Source organism: Gymnoscopelus microlampas (genome assembly GCF_963454915.1).
Source record: "Gymnoscopelus microlampas genome assembly, chromosome: 14".
Classification (NCBI taxonomy): Eukaryota; Metazoa; Chordata; class Actinopteri; order Myctophiformes; family Myctophidae; genus Gymnoscopelus; species Gymnoscopelus microlampas.
The window spans coordinates 47,640,380-47,654,591 of record NC_139951.1 but is presented as its reverse complement, the minus strand read 5'-3'; the positions used below and the strand labels follow the sequence as shown (position 1 = coordinate 47,654,591).

The window sequence follows — 14,212 nt, the reverse complement described above, 5'->3', positions numbered from 1 at the left end:
AAGCAATAAATGTGGGCCCACAACCTTTCACACCTTACACACTAGCAAGCAGCAATAAAGAATTAAACCCAATTATTTAAAACCCAGGCCTCTAGTGATGCTTGGGTACGTTGTGTTCTAAAGCGGATGGCCCCTTCGCTCTCCTGAGCAAGGAAAATAAAACGGTACCTTTTGTGTGATGAGTGTCTGTAGGTGATGATGCAACAGTTTAGAGGCCCTCTCCAGCAGCACACCTCGGTCCCAGCTTCCAAACGGGAGGAACAGCAGAAGAATGTTCAGGATGCATGAGCTGACAGCTCACTGCAGAAAACATATCTCCTCCTCCATTATCTCGACGTATAGCAGAGACTTTAAAGGCATTTTGACTGTCTTTAGCTCCACCATGTCTCTCTACACTAGTAAGTAGTAACTAAAAACGTCACTTGCCCTTCCTGGTTTAGCAAGCACTGATTCACTCTTTCTGACGTTCAGTCCACTTCCACAAATGATTACTGCAACTTCACTGTAATTGTTGAGCAGACACACACAGAAACTACAGCTTATACTTTTTTTTACATAATAATATCACAACATTTTGGATCACTGACAAACTGACACAGCCTAGTCTGTGCTCCTGTCTTCTCCTCTCTCTCTCTCCTTGATTGGAAACCACACGCACCTGTCCACTCACTCACTCCTGGCCCCTGACTCCACCCATCCCCCACTTCTACCAAGTAATCAAGTACACTAATAATGACATTTGTATGCTTTTCAGCTTTAACCAAAAATACAGAGACACATTACAAAATAAAAACACCAGTACATTTGACAAAATAAAGTCCACCAAGTTAAAACAAATTACCCACAACATAAAATATCCACCGGGTTACACTTTGTTAAATAAAAAATGTGGATTTCCAACACCCTATCTTGCATATAGTAACAGTAATGGTTGTAAAACAGAACAAATTGTTAGTCTCAGGTACCTATACTATACATTTCAGGTATATTTCTAACAGTGGAGTTATGACAAGCTTCTCTGCATAATATGGAGGCGGTGTTGACATACAGTACTGCCCCACTGGCCAATGGGGCGTCTACCTCAGGGACGTGCAGAGAATGTTAGCCGGGCTGGGGCTGAAGTTTCTAAAAGGGCACTTTTGGCGAAAATACCAAAAATAGCAGATCTACAAGCTTGCGACGCCCACACACACACACACACACGGGCAGCCGGACGGACCCTCACGCGCACGTGTTCCGTTGCCGCGTCCTGGACCCACAGTGAACACTCACACGCGAACCCACACAGATGCACATACACACACACACACACACACAGACACACACACGCAAGTTTAAGCACGTTCTCTGTGTGTGCTTGTGGCAGACAGCAACAGTGCAACACAGTGCAGTGTGGATTCGACGCATGCGCAGTTTGATCATTCGTCCCATAGCTCGGGGGGCCATCCCATAGTTCGGGGGGCCGTAACCATGGCGACATTCTTTTACATAAAAACGCTAATAAACAGCTGACATTTGGGGAAAGCGAAAAACAGGCTTTGGTGTTCCGTGCACATGGTAATGGTCAATGGCTGTGTGCAAATGCAGGCAAACACAGAAGGAGGGAGTGCACACCTGTGTTGATGAGGTGCTGGCCACGGCAGGTAACAGTACTGACAAAGGGTGAGGTTCAAACAGCTCTTAGCCACGATGCAAAATGTTTATTTTAAAATTAAACCAACGTTTTGACCGTGAAGTCTTGTGTGCAAATGCAGAGCAAATGCTCCAGCCACTGAGGAGAACCGGACAGAAGAGATTTTGGGCTCACCGCACTGACATCCCACAGAGCTTTGTAGAAGACCCCTTAACAGACAACGTCACACTGATAAGAACCAGTATGCGTGCAACCAGTATGCACGCGATGAAACCCATTCTATCAGGTCTCGCAAGGACGCGCCTCACTAGCCAACACACAAGAGGGGTTTGGGGTGTGCTGAAACCAGCGCATCCCGAAACAACAGGTTGGGAATTGATTGCGTGAAACAATCACCTGTGCGTCCAGTCTCAATGTTAGTAAACAAATAATTGGTCTAGGAGGATGCTTAAAACTACTCTCTTCAATAACATATAGAATCATACTGCCACCTATTGGACTGATGGGCACATGTCATTACTAGACGTTGACTAGACCTTGCCTCCTTGCCTCCCTCCCTGCCTGCTTGCCTCCTTGCGTCCCTGCCTTCGTGCCTCCTTGCCTCCCTCTCTCCCTCCCTCCCTCCCTGCCTCCAGCCTCGCCCTGCTCCTCTCACCACTCCTAACCAACACCACCAACCTCCCCAATTCCTCCTTTGTTTAAATAAACACCCTTGGACTTAAACTTTAGACTCTGTGTTGTATCTCCAGTTGTTCTCGTGACACACATACAACACAACAACAGAAATAAACACAGGTGAACAGAAATTAAGACGTTGTCAAATACAGACAGAAACATTGTTTGATTTCATCAAAGAGCTCAGCTGTTGGTGGAAGAAAGTTGGACATAAAATATTTGAAAATATATATTTTTTTTTACACAGAATCAAATGCTTTATGGTCATGATTCACCAGGAGCCTGGATGGCTTGATTCCAGGCTTAAAATTATGTATATAAATATTCGGTCTGGTGTCTCTACTTATTGAGCCCCTGGCTCAAGTATGTGTATAATGTTATAATAAATAACCGAATCATAAATTATACATAGTAATTATAATAATATATGCATCTAATTTTTGTTTTATTAGAAATACATGGCCATATTGTTGGGTTCATTTTGGCTTGTTTTTCAAGGCCAGATTTGGCTTATTTCTCTCTCAAGATTTGGCTTGTTTTTGGAGGTGGGTTGGTTTATTTCTCTCAGGAGAGTTGGCAACAGACCAGGTGCCACCCCATACACACTTTGTACATTCAAAAATACGCTCAGAGAGCTTTGGAATGCAGGGAGCTCTTTCTTGGTCATTAGGAGAGAGCTCAGAGCATCGCCGATCGAAAATTCAAAGCACTGAACTAAACGGTTTTCTATGTGTCTTAACATTAAGTGACAAGACAAGACAACAATGACGGTTAGATGCAGTGTCATTGCAAAATACAACGGTTGTGGCTTCTTTGCTACTCTATAGATTATTCAACATACTTCTACATGTAACAAAACAAAACAGATCATAATCACGTTTATACGTGGGATGAACGATCATTTGAATGTATTTTAAAAAATCTAAATGGAAAATGACCGTTCTTAAATAAATCAGGCCTACAGTATGCACTGTCTAGAGCACTCTGAAATCTGAGCAGATTCTTACAACTTATTTACGAATCCACACAAATATTACATGTGTATGGTGCCACACACTCGTATTGCAACTAGTAGGTGTATTATCTTTAAATTGTTCTGTTGTTCCCAGAGGAAAAATCTGCTTCTCATTTTAATCTCAGATGCTTCTCTTGAGCAACCAGCTTTTATTTCTCATTTGAAGATCACTTAAAGATCACCTATGGATTTTATGGCTCCTAACTTGAATACTAGGATCCGTAAGCGAGACATAGTGGGAGACAGCGGTATATACATTAGAGCTGTATTTGAGAGATAGATGAGGAATAGACAAGATACATTAAGAGCTGTATTTGGGAGATAAATGAGACATGGGCGAGATACATTAAAAGCTGTATTTGAGAGATACATGAGACATAGGCGAGATACATTAAGAGCTGTATTTGAGTGATAAATGAGGCATAGGTGAGATCTCCCTATTGGCTTTGTTAAGTCTCTTTAGCTTCTCATTGAGACATACATTAGCAATAATTGAGATTTAATTTCCCATTTCTCATTGAGGTATAAATGAGTGAACATGCTAATAAATATTTAAAAAACAGCATTAATTGTGGCAAAAACACATTTATTGAAGTATCCACAAACAGCAGGCAGCTTTAACATATATTTATATGTACAAAAACAAAAATGTATTGGCATCAATTTACATAAAAGTTGAAACTTAGGTATACTGGGAGTGGGGAGACTAAAACTAAGACGAAAAATGTTCTACCTTTTTCCACTGACAAACTAAATGGAAACTAAATAAAAGCTATGATGACTAAATATACTGACAATTTCGTCAACAAATAACTAGACTAAAATGTTAGGAAGGGACTAGTGGACAAGCGATCTAGTATATGTCATCTTACAATTAGTTGCATGCTGAAAATTGCAGATCTACAAGCTCACGTGTCGCGGTGCAACGTGTTGTGAGCTTGTAGAGCTATTTTCAGCAAGTGCAAAAACAGTCATTACGACGGCATCAAGGCCCGACAAAATACATTTTTAGTCGACTAAATCAACTGTAGATTTAGTCGACTAAAATCTTATGACATTTAGTTGACTAAAACTAGACTAACACTAAAACATTCCAGGTGACTAAACTAAGTGAAAACTATTCAAGAGACTAATGACTAAAACTAAAATCTGCTGCCAAAAACACTGGGGAGTACATAGTCCTTTGCAGCACGGCTTCGGCACTTGTTGGTCATGGCTTTCTTCAAGCCCTCTTCACTGAAACCATTGGTCCATGATGCCAGAGAGGAACACCGCAAGACGTAGTCTGCAGACAGAGAAGATGACATGACACAAGTCAGTCAACATGGGTTTCCCCCGGTTAAATATATACATTTTAAAGACTATATGACTCTACAGACTGAGCACAGCATAGCCACAGACGAGGCCAACCTGGTTCAGAGTGTACTGTACGTCCCACCAGCGCAACATGTTGGAACATGCATTTTTTTTACTGCACAAAGGCAGCCAAATTGCCCAATGATAATGTATTGGTGACATCATAAATTGAGAATATAATTTACAAAACCAAGATTTGTCAAGGATCAAGAATATTTATATGTCCCAAGCTGGGCCTTTCACAGCAGATAATAAACGCCCTAAAACACAATACAGTAAGACAGACATGTGTATATTGTCACAAGATACCCCCAACAATCTTTTTAGCCCCCTTAAAAGGAGAATTCCATGCTAGAATGCTTTCTTACCTTTCTTTGTAGTTGTTACGTCCCCACCAAAGAGGTCCAGGTGTTTATTTTGTGCAAAAACTCCTTATTGCCTATTTCCCCTACCGTAGGCCCTCAATGAATTGCATTGAATGGAATGGGAATTGAATGGGGCTATGGGGTGTTGTGCTAATTCGCTTATTTCCATCGAAATAAGTAGTAAAGTGTGCCGCTTGGGATATTATTTACATTATGGAAAGAGGATATATACAAAAATAATAATAATTTTGAGCAAAAGAAATAAGCGAATTAGCACAACACCCCATAGCCCCATTCAATGCAATTCATTTAGGGCTCATGGTAGGGGAAATAAGGCCAATAAGGAGCTTTTGCACAAAATAACACCTGGACCTCTTTGGTGTGTACTTAACAACTACAAAGAAAGGTAAGAAAGCCTTTTAGTATGGAATTCTCCTTTAAGGGCATTTTTCTGTCTAATACCTAGATTATCATACCAGCAAATAGCAGCAAAGTATATGACATTCATATCATTGATTTGTTTACCTGAAACCTGGCTAACTTCCTTAAACAGAAAAGGCACTGCTGGCCTTTCTTGCAAACAATTTCAGTATTGGAATCGAATTTCAGACGATTGTCGATTATGGTCCCAAGATATCTATAAGTGGTTACCAACTCCACTGACTGGCCATCTATAACACTACTCTGAGGAACTAGTGGTGTGACAAATACTTACTGAACAGTGCATCCCTCTTCGCCTCATCCAGTTTGTTCTTCCCCTCTGGGATGACACCATGCTTTCCGCATATGACGGCATTGCGGCACTCCTCATGGGTGAAGAACACCTCGAACAACGCGTGGAATAGCCTCTTGCAGTCCTTCCTGGCACGCTGGTGTATGGCTGCCAGCTGCACAGAGGAAATCAACTGTCCACAGCCTGTGAATAGAGAGCGAGCAATTAACCAACTGCATTTTAAGACATCAGTTTTGCACTTGTAAGGCTCAGCTACATTGACCCCTTTCTGCGCTCAGTGCACCATGAAAACAGACAACTGTGACCTTCTGAAAACTTCACTATCTAGTTGCAGCTCACAACACGGATCACTCGCTACCAAGAACGTCAGGTTCAGTGTGAAATGTATGGCAAACGTAAACATCCATACCTGGATATAGCTCCTGCTGCCCGAGACTGGACACTCCAGACTCTAGGTCACCAGGGTGATAAAGCCCTTCAGTGCGTCTAGTTGCTCAGAGCCTAGAACAAAGACAAAAAAATCTGAGTCTACTGAGTGTATTTGTAAAACAATAAGATTGAGTACTGTTCTATATAGCTCTACAGTATATTCTGATAGCAGTCATTGATGAGTATTTGTTCAGTAGCAGGGGTCGATCTCCCCTGCTCTTCAGTAAACAGAAAATGTAGGGATATTTTGGGATACCAAAGTTTTCCAGTCATGTCAGAGAACTCACAAAAGAGGTACAGGATAAAGTAAAGTTTCAAGTGAGACAAAGACATTAGCAGACAACTGAAAACTGCAACATTACAGGCAATAAAACTTACTGATACTGGAGAGCACAGTGGTTATCCTCCTCAACTGGAGCTGGAGCTTCTCCACCTCAAACCGACAAGAGTCGCAAGGCTGCCACCCTTGACCCTCTGGTATGCTCTGGTCCGATGGATTTGGTTGACCTGGAAAGATTGAAAGCACGTCAAAAACTGTAAAGAAAAGTAAAAAAAAAAAAAGTAGAATGCAAAACTCATCTATGAATCCTGAATTTGAAGGACAACAGTGCCAAGTCTGCTGACACTTAGCTGAGGAACCACACCTTCTACTGGAGCATCACTGGACGGAGATGGAGGTTGCAGTACACTGGGTGTTTCTTGGTTCCACTGATCCAAGTCCATATATGTAGCTGCATACGGCTGTGCAGAAAAGAGAAAAGGCCCTTAATTGTACTTGGTCAAAAATCATCAAAACTATAGGCTACTATACAAGCTCATAGCGCAGCACCGAGTGCTGTGCTCCGAGCTTGTAGGTCTAAATGGGTTAAGAAAGACATACCTCATCAACAGGTCGGCAGGCCTGTGTAGAAGAGGCTGGAGGGTATGGCTGTAGATCGGGGTAAAAGGTATCACAAGGTTGCAGAGACATAGAAAAGTAACCTTAGTTTGTAGTCTGTCAAAGATCTTTAAAAAATAGCTATGCCTTTATGCAATGCATTGTGGATTTTAGATAGACCAATCAAAAGCAATGTGGAATGTAATACAAGTCACAAATAAATTCAATCTAAAGAAAACATACCTCTTCAACAGGTCGACAGGCCTGTGTAGAGGCCGGAGGGCATGGCTGTAGACCATAGTTAAATGGGTCATAAGGCTGAGAGACAGAAAAATGACATTAGTTTGTAGTCTGTCAAAGATCAGTACAAATACATTTACTAAATGAAGTTGTGTTCAATGGAGTGTTGTGTTCATCACATAACATTCACCACAGTATAAATACACCCGAGATCAGTTGACTCAAATGAATTCCCCCCTCCTCCCCAACAAACCTTCTCATCCACAGCTTTGCCCTGCGATACTGTTAAATTTGAGCAGAAGGTGTGGTCTCTTACTACTAGTGAACCCAACACTTACAGTATATCTGAAATGTTACAAAGTCACAACTTAAATGTAGACATTAAATGTATTGAAAACATTTTACCGTGTCAAGAGCTGGGCAGAGGGCCTGGGGAAAGACCGGTGTGGCCCAAGGGCTAGCCCCACTTGAAAACGGATCATAAAGCTGGAGACATAGCAAAATAACATTAGCGGTAGTTTGTAGTCTGTCAAATTGAAAATCTACAGCCAATTGTAGATTAACTAACCAACACTTACGACATTTTTATCTTTAACCCATTTTGTACGGGACTCCTTTTGGTGTTTTAAGCATTATGTTATACTTTAGCTATTGAAAAATAGCAGATCTACAATTTCATAGCCCGGCACTTTTTGAAAAAACGTGAAAATGTAGTGCAAATCTTTGGATATTTTTTTTCAGAGCGTTTTTAACTGAAATCTTTGCTTCAGGGGGGTCCCTGGAACAACATATTTTCAGATGGTGGTCGGCGGCCAATTACATATAATCTTGGGGGTCCTTGACATAAAAATGTTTGAGAATGACTGACATAGAAACAGGGTTTTTTCAGAAAACTGTCAGGATTTAGAAGACATTTGTAGAATCGTTCCCAGGTCTAAATGGGTTAAGTAAAGACCTTACATAGTATTGAAAAGAACATTGTACCGTGTCAGGAATCTGTGGACAGAAGCCCTGGGTGTGATGGCCTTAGGGCTTGCTAGCTGTGGTGCAGACCATTGAGCAGAAGGCTGGAGAGACATGAAATCTAACATTAGAAAAAAATATCTGAAAATAAACCAAAACAAAAAAAGAGAAAAAGGGCGTGGAACCAAAACTCTTGAGGCATAAAACTCACACGGCAAACAAGTCCGTTAAGGAGATGTCAAAAGTCCATTCAGGCAGGATGTCTAAACCAGCAGGCATCCACCGGGGTGAGGAACTCATGGTTGGAAATCAGTGACATGACAATCTGGAAGGGCACAAAAAAGAACAATATAAGTATTGAAAGCTGATTATGAGGTGTAGGTGGGAAGACAAGCAGAGAAGGTCAGGTATCTACAGGGCTGAGAATTGGGGACAGTTGTCATGTGATACAGGTGATGAGGAAAGGTGTGTGGACAGTTAGAAGATGGCAGGTCTGGGGAGGTGAGGGGCAATCCAGAAACTGCCCTGTGATCCTTTCTTCTTACATTAGTTGACTTTCCCTTTTCTGAACAACACCTAATAGGTAAAGTCCTTTTGCACACCTACTTACAAAGGACATGCAGTTACACAGGAGATGACAGCCAACGTAGAGAAGAAAATAAGTGGTCCTGCACACCATATTCAATTACTTAAGATTTATTTGCTTAACTACCTAATGAAGGTCAGCTAATCGAAACGTTCTTACAAATAGATAAATAAAATGTAACTTAAGACAGTGTTCTGACCACTTCTTTACTTCTGAACAACTCCTAAAATCAGAGCCTGAGATAGAGATCTAAAAAAAACTAATTAAGTAATAAAACTCTACTAAAATATGACCATGACAATGTCATTCATATAGTGGGGAAGAGAATGGTCCAAATGTTTTGCACATAACTTACACTCAAAGCCAATCGAAGTCCATCAATTGCTTCAGGAGGGAGGAGACAGGAGGACAAACCCACTTTTCTGGCTGAGCAGCTTTGTTGTTTGGTGCCACCGCCAAATTGCGCCAATGGGTTGATCCCAACGAAACATCTGAAATCACAAAACACATATGGAAAAGGTGCACTCACAGCTGTTCTACAAGAGAGCACATCTTTTGAGTTACACATGATGGTTCTACTTCAAGCAGAAAGTTACCTTTGAATGAATTCCAGTGTGTAACAGGCGTGCTCCTCCTGGTACACCAAAGTTGTAATAACTGGAAAACTGCCATTCCAGCCAGGAAGTTGATCTGTGGAGCCACAACGACCGACCTCAATGCTCAGCATCCATTGTGTAGCTGTGAGAACTTCACCTAAAGATAATTTGACATATATGGTTTGCATGTTAACAGTGTTTGTCTGTTGCTTTCCACATAACAATAGACTGTTAAACTAAAACATGACCTCCATATAGTCTCCGTATTTGCAATGCTTTAAAACAGATTAGAAAAAAACAGTAAAAAGTGTGCAGACTAAACTCAGTGTTAATTTAACTGTCTTAAGCAGGGGTCTTCAACAGGGGGTCCGGGACCCCTAGGGGGTCCTCAGAATAACTACAAGGGGTCAGAATTACTACAGGGGGTCCACCAAATCTTTGTGTGATATGATTATGTTAATTTAACTGTCTTAAGCAGGGGTCTTCAACAGGGGGTCCGGGACCCCTAGGGGGTCCTCAGAATTACTACAGGGGGTCCGCCAAATCTTTGTGTGATATGATTATTTATTTTACCTTAACCAATTGAACCTTAGCATCCCTTTTGTGAGGAGAACTTTAGCCAAAAATAGCAGATCTACAAGCTCACAACGCCTCACGCTGCAAGCTTGTAGATCAGCTATTTTTGGCAAAGAGGGAAAAAGAGCAGACCAAGTAAACAAAAAAAGTTGAATCTGAAACACAATTTTATACAATATAGAGGGGGTCCCTGCCTCATCTCTCTCTCAGCTAGGGGGTCCATGGCCTGAAAACGTTGAAGACCCCTGGTCTTAAGGATCCATTCATTCCATTGGTACATTTGTACTCTCTTTCCCTAAATTAAATGATTTTACTTTGTACTGTAGGTTCAAAACAAAATTCATAGATGTAATAATAATAATAATAATAATGAATTACAGTCAAAACAAATGAGGCCAACATTAGCTCTCACTGATGTGGTCTGATTTATACCTGAAATAAACAATGACATCATGCACCACATGGAAATTAATATGCTAATGCCATGTCTAAGACTGTGTTGCACGCCCCAAAAAAACTGATTTGAAAGCTCACAATGCGTCGCTGTGAGCTTGTAGATCAGTGATGTTTGGGCATGCGTGAGTCTGTATAACCCCCTGTATTATGACAGTCATGACGAAACTTCAACCTGGTGTTTGCACGTTCTCCATGTAATGCCCTACATCTACATTAACGTTCAGATTTCAAATATAAAGTGCTTACCCCATGGCCACGGATGTTACAATCCACTTCGGGTCGGTGTAAGTACCCGTATATTCCGGATTGTTAAAAAAAAAAGCATTTTAATCCGATCGGTGGCCATTTTGTCATAGAGTTATAATGTAACAGAGTGCAGTACTCCTCCCAACCGATAGGGTCAAGTAGTTGAAAGCGTACAGAAATACGGAGAAAATGGCCATCGATCGAATTAAAATGCTTTTTATTGAACAATACAGACGATACGGGTATTGCCGAGTGCCCGAGTAGACTTGTAACATCCGTGACCATAGATTGAGCACTTTATATTTAAAATCTGAACGTTTATGCAGATGTACAGGTTGTAAATGGAGAAAGTGCAAAAAACTGGTTGAAGTTCGGCCGTGACGCTCGTGATGGACGAGCGTCGTGTGATCCATAGCTAATACACGACAAATGCACGACGTTTACGATACTAACAAGTTGGATAACACACTTTAATTCCATAAAGTAATTCATCTTACCTGTTATCTAGTAGAGTAGAAGCACGGAAGCAACTGGTTTGTAAATAAATGTTCTCTTAGCCGACGGTTAGTTTCTCTGGCTGAACCCGACCGGCCGGTTCAAAACTGATAAGCTCCGCCTTGAACAGCTGCGTGACGTAATGACGTAATGTCGCACTGTAGGTCTGGTCAGGTTCTCAACCTGTGGATCGGGACCCCCAGGGGATCCCCACCTGATTGGGGGGGATCTGTAGGTGGCAGTGACAGTGAAGTGACAATTTAAGTAACCCTTTTAATACCTAAAAAAAAAAAAAAATACTGCATCAAAAGTAATCAACAAACTATATTAAAAAAATGGTCGAAGAAAAAAAAGAAAATAGCTGATCTGCAATAAGAAGTTATAGATTTTTGAAATAGTTCAAAGTTAAGCTTTTCTCACATTTTTCAAAAATATTTTTTTTAAATTAAAAAACATGTTTTCAGACTCAAAAGAGGACGCTGAATCAAATAGGCTAGGTCTCGATTTTGTATGACCCTTATAAAGTGGTTTAAACAAGCGTTAAAATTTCATAAACTTGGAAGCTTTTTTCACAAACATATTATTATTATTATTATTTTATTTTGACCCTTCCACCCTCTTATTTAGATCATTTTGAGTCGAATGGTAGGTTACACAATAGTCTAGTATTGTTTAATAGGGAAGTTATAGATTTTTGAAATAGTTCAAAGTTTATCTTTTCTCACATTTTTTAAAAATATTTTATTTTTAAATTTAAAAACACTTTTTCTGACTCAGAAAAGGACGCTGAATTGAATGGAATAGGTCTCGATTTTCTAGGACCTTGGGAAATACAAAAGCTCACCAAAAAGATTGGACGTTGACTTTTGTCACAAAAGTTAGCACAAAATCTGGAACTAATCGCTCCAGATATTTTTTTTAAATCTAAAACTTCTCTCCATCCATATTGAGAGTAAGCCGGATATTTTGGCACCAGCCCTGATTTTTTTTGACACTGATAAAGCTCAAAGTTCAGCGAAAAGACTGCAAAGGTCAACTCTTGCTAAAAGAAGAAAGAAATTATATTTTTCTTCGAGACTCTGGTTTTAGACAAATATGATGACACTGATTCCAAATATTTACGTTTTATTTTTCTCGGAAAACAGGAAGTGCCTCAAAAGGCCACTTCCTGGTTGGTTTTAGGGTGTTCCAGGCCCGTGATTTCCCCGATATATTTTTTTCCTAAATCTACACGTAAAATAATGCCAAAAGTCGAGATGATCAAACACTGATATCAAATCATGATTTAATTATCCTTTAATTGGCTATGGTTACGGCTTCGCTATCTTGCTCAATATCTCGAATACGATAAGGACTTAGGGTCCACTTTTTGGATATGTTGTAGAACTGGCTGAGACGCACGCATGGATGTCTTGTTTGTCCCGTTACGGCACTTTTTTTTTTTGACTTTGTCCTTTGGTATGGTCTTAAGGTTTAAGACTCTATGAGCCTTCCAAAAGTATAGAAGGTCAACTTAGGAGTGTCGTACCGTGACAAACAAGACGTGTGCGCCTTAGCGAGTTGTACAACATATCCAAAAGGCAGATTCTAAAGATGTATGGTTATTGAGATATATCACTTTATTGCACGTATTAACTTGACATTGGACCCTAGCCAATTCTCTCGTAGAAGCGCTGCTGCGCTGAAAATAGCAGATCTACAAGCTCACAACGCGTTGCGATGCGACCTGTTGTGAGCTTGTAGATCTGCTATTTTCAAATAGCCAATGCAGCCATACAGATCTGCAAGCTTAACCGAATGACTGTTAAAGAAGTTTGTTTAAATTAGTTTATAAAATGATATATTTTCACAGCGATTATTTATTAGTGTAGATATACATTTATGAGTGGATTATGTGTCCAGATGCCTCTCAGTCAAACAATGCTTGCTCCGCAGGTCTAGGATGGAATAAACGGGTGCAGCCAACGTCAACAACTGGTCTCGACCAGACGTGAGATTTCAGCCTACCGTAGGATAAAGCCCACGTCAGGATATATTGATAAATGCCGAAAGGTGCGGTGATCTCGCCGTACGCCCATTATTTGGGCTGCACCGCGTTGATAAATGAGGGCCAAGGTGTGGGCCAACATGCATGCTGTTCAGTTTGTCTTTCAGAAGGGGGGGGGGGCTGTATGGTGTTAAAGGCGCTTCGAAAATCAAAAAATAATATCCTCACAGCACCACTTTCCTTGTCCAGGTATGTACTGTAGTCGAAGCTATTGAGGTCAGAATTAAAATCCCTGTATAAGGTTGCAGGTACCCCAACTTTAAGCTGGTTCCCTAGGCCTAGTAGAGCCTAGGGAAGTTGAATCGCATTCATTTTAATTGTTTATGATACTAGTCACCTATTTCTTGGATTATGAACGTTGTCCCAAACGTTCATAATCTATCACGTGGTTTCCCAGTTTTTGTTGCCAGACCCAGGGGGTCGGCCTACATGAGGCTTTGTCCGTCCCCCTTTCGTCCATACATGGGCATAACTCGGTCCCTTTCGTCCTTACATGGGCATAACACGGTCTGTCCCCCTTTCGTCCATACATGGGCGTAAAAGTCTGTCCCCCTTTCGTCCATACATGGGCATAAAAGGGAATTTATTCTGGGTCTGGCAGAACCAGGTCTCCTGGTCTTGTTGTATTTGTATTTCATAGTAAGTCCCAGAAATAATGAATTAATTCCTTATTGGTGTCAAATGAGATATCCTGAAGGCTTTAACAAATTGTTAATAATAACTGAAATTAAATCACTGATACTGGACATTTTGTCTTGTGGAAAAAGGAGAAATGTCCAATTACATTGGACTTTTTTAGATTTGAACATAAATGGTAAATGGTGCATTTATATAGCGCCTTTATCAAAGGCACTTTACATAGATTGTGCATCAATTCACCCATTCACACACCGATGGCGGCGGAAACCATGCAATGCACCAACC

General features: G+C 40.8%; 1 protein-coding gene across 3 annotated transcripts; it reads right to left on the bottom strand.

Annotated features, from left to right (window-relative positions):
- Window positions 1-3,888: 3,888 nt before the first annotated feature.
- On the bottom strand, window positions 3,889-11,357 carry LOC311060736 (uncharacterized protein). 3 transcript variants are annotated; one of them, XM_084079043.1, is made up of 13 exons: window positions 11,244-11,357; window positions 9,469-9,625; window positions 9,228-9,363; window positions 8,498-8,611; window positions 8,308-8,390; window positions 7,729-7,809; window positions 7,327-7,401; window positions 7,087-7,134; window positions 6,851-6,947; window positions 6,585-6,713; window positions 6,187-6,278; window positions 5,760-5,960; window positions 3,889-4,608 (listed from the first exon to the last, which is right to left on the bottom strand). In XM_084079043.1, exons 9-11 carry the CDS (start codon window positions 6,927-6,929, stop codon window positions 6,229-6,231), a joined length of 258 nt encoding a protein of 85 aa, XP_083935169.1. In that variant the 5' UTR covers window positions 6,930-6,947; window positions 7,087-7,134; window positions 7,327-7,401; window positions 7,729-7,809; window positions 8,308-8,390; window positions 8,498-8,611; window positions 9,228-9,363; window positions 9,469-9,625; window positions 11,244-11,357; the 3' UTR covers window positions 3,889-4,608; window positions 5,760-5,960; window positions 6,187-6,228. The 3 variants fall into 3 exon arrangements, with proteins under 3 accessions (XP_083935169.1, XP_083935168.1, XP_083935167.1); XM_084079042.1 differs by lacking the exons at window positions 7,729-7,809; window positions 8,308-8,390; XM_084079041.1 differs by lacking the exons at window positions 8,308-8,390; window positions 8,498-8,611; window positions 9,228-9,363; window positions 9,469-9,625; window positions 11,244-11,357 and having other exon boundaries at window positions 7,729-8,301.
- Between the last annotated feature and the right edge of the window lie 2,855 nt (window positions 11,358-14,212).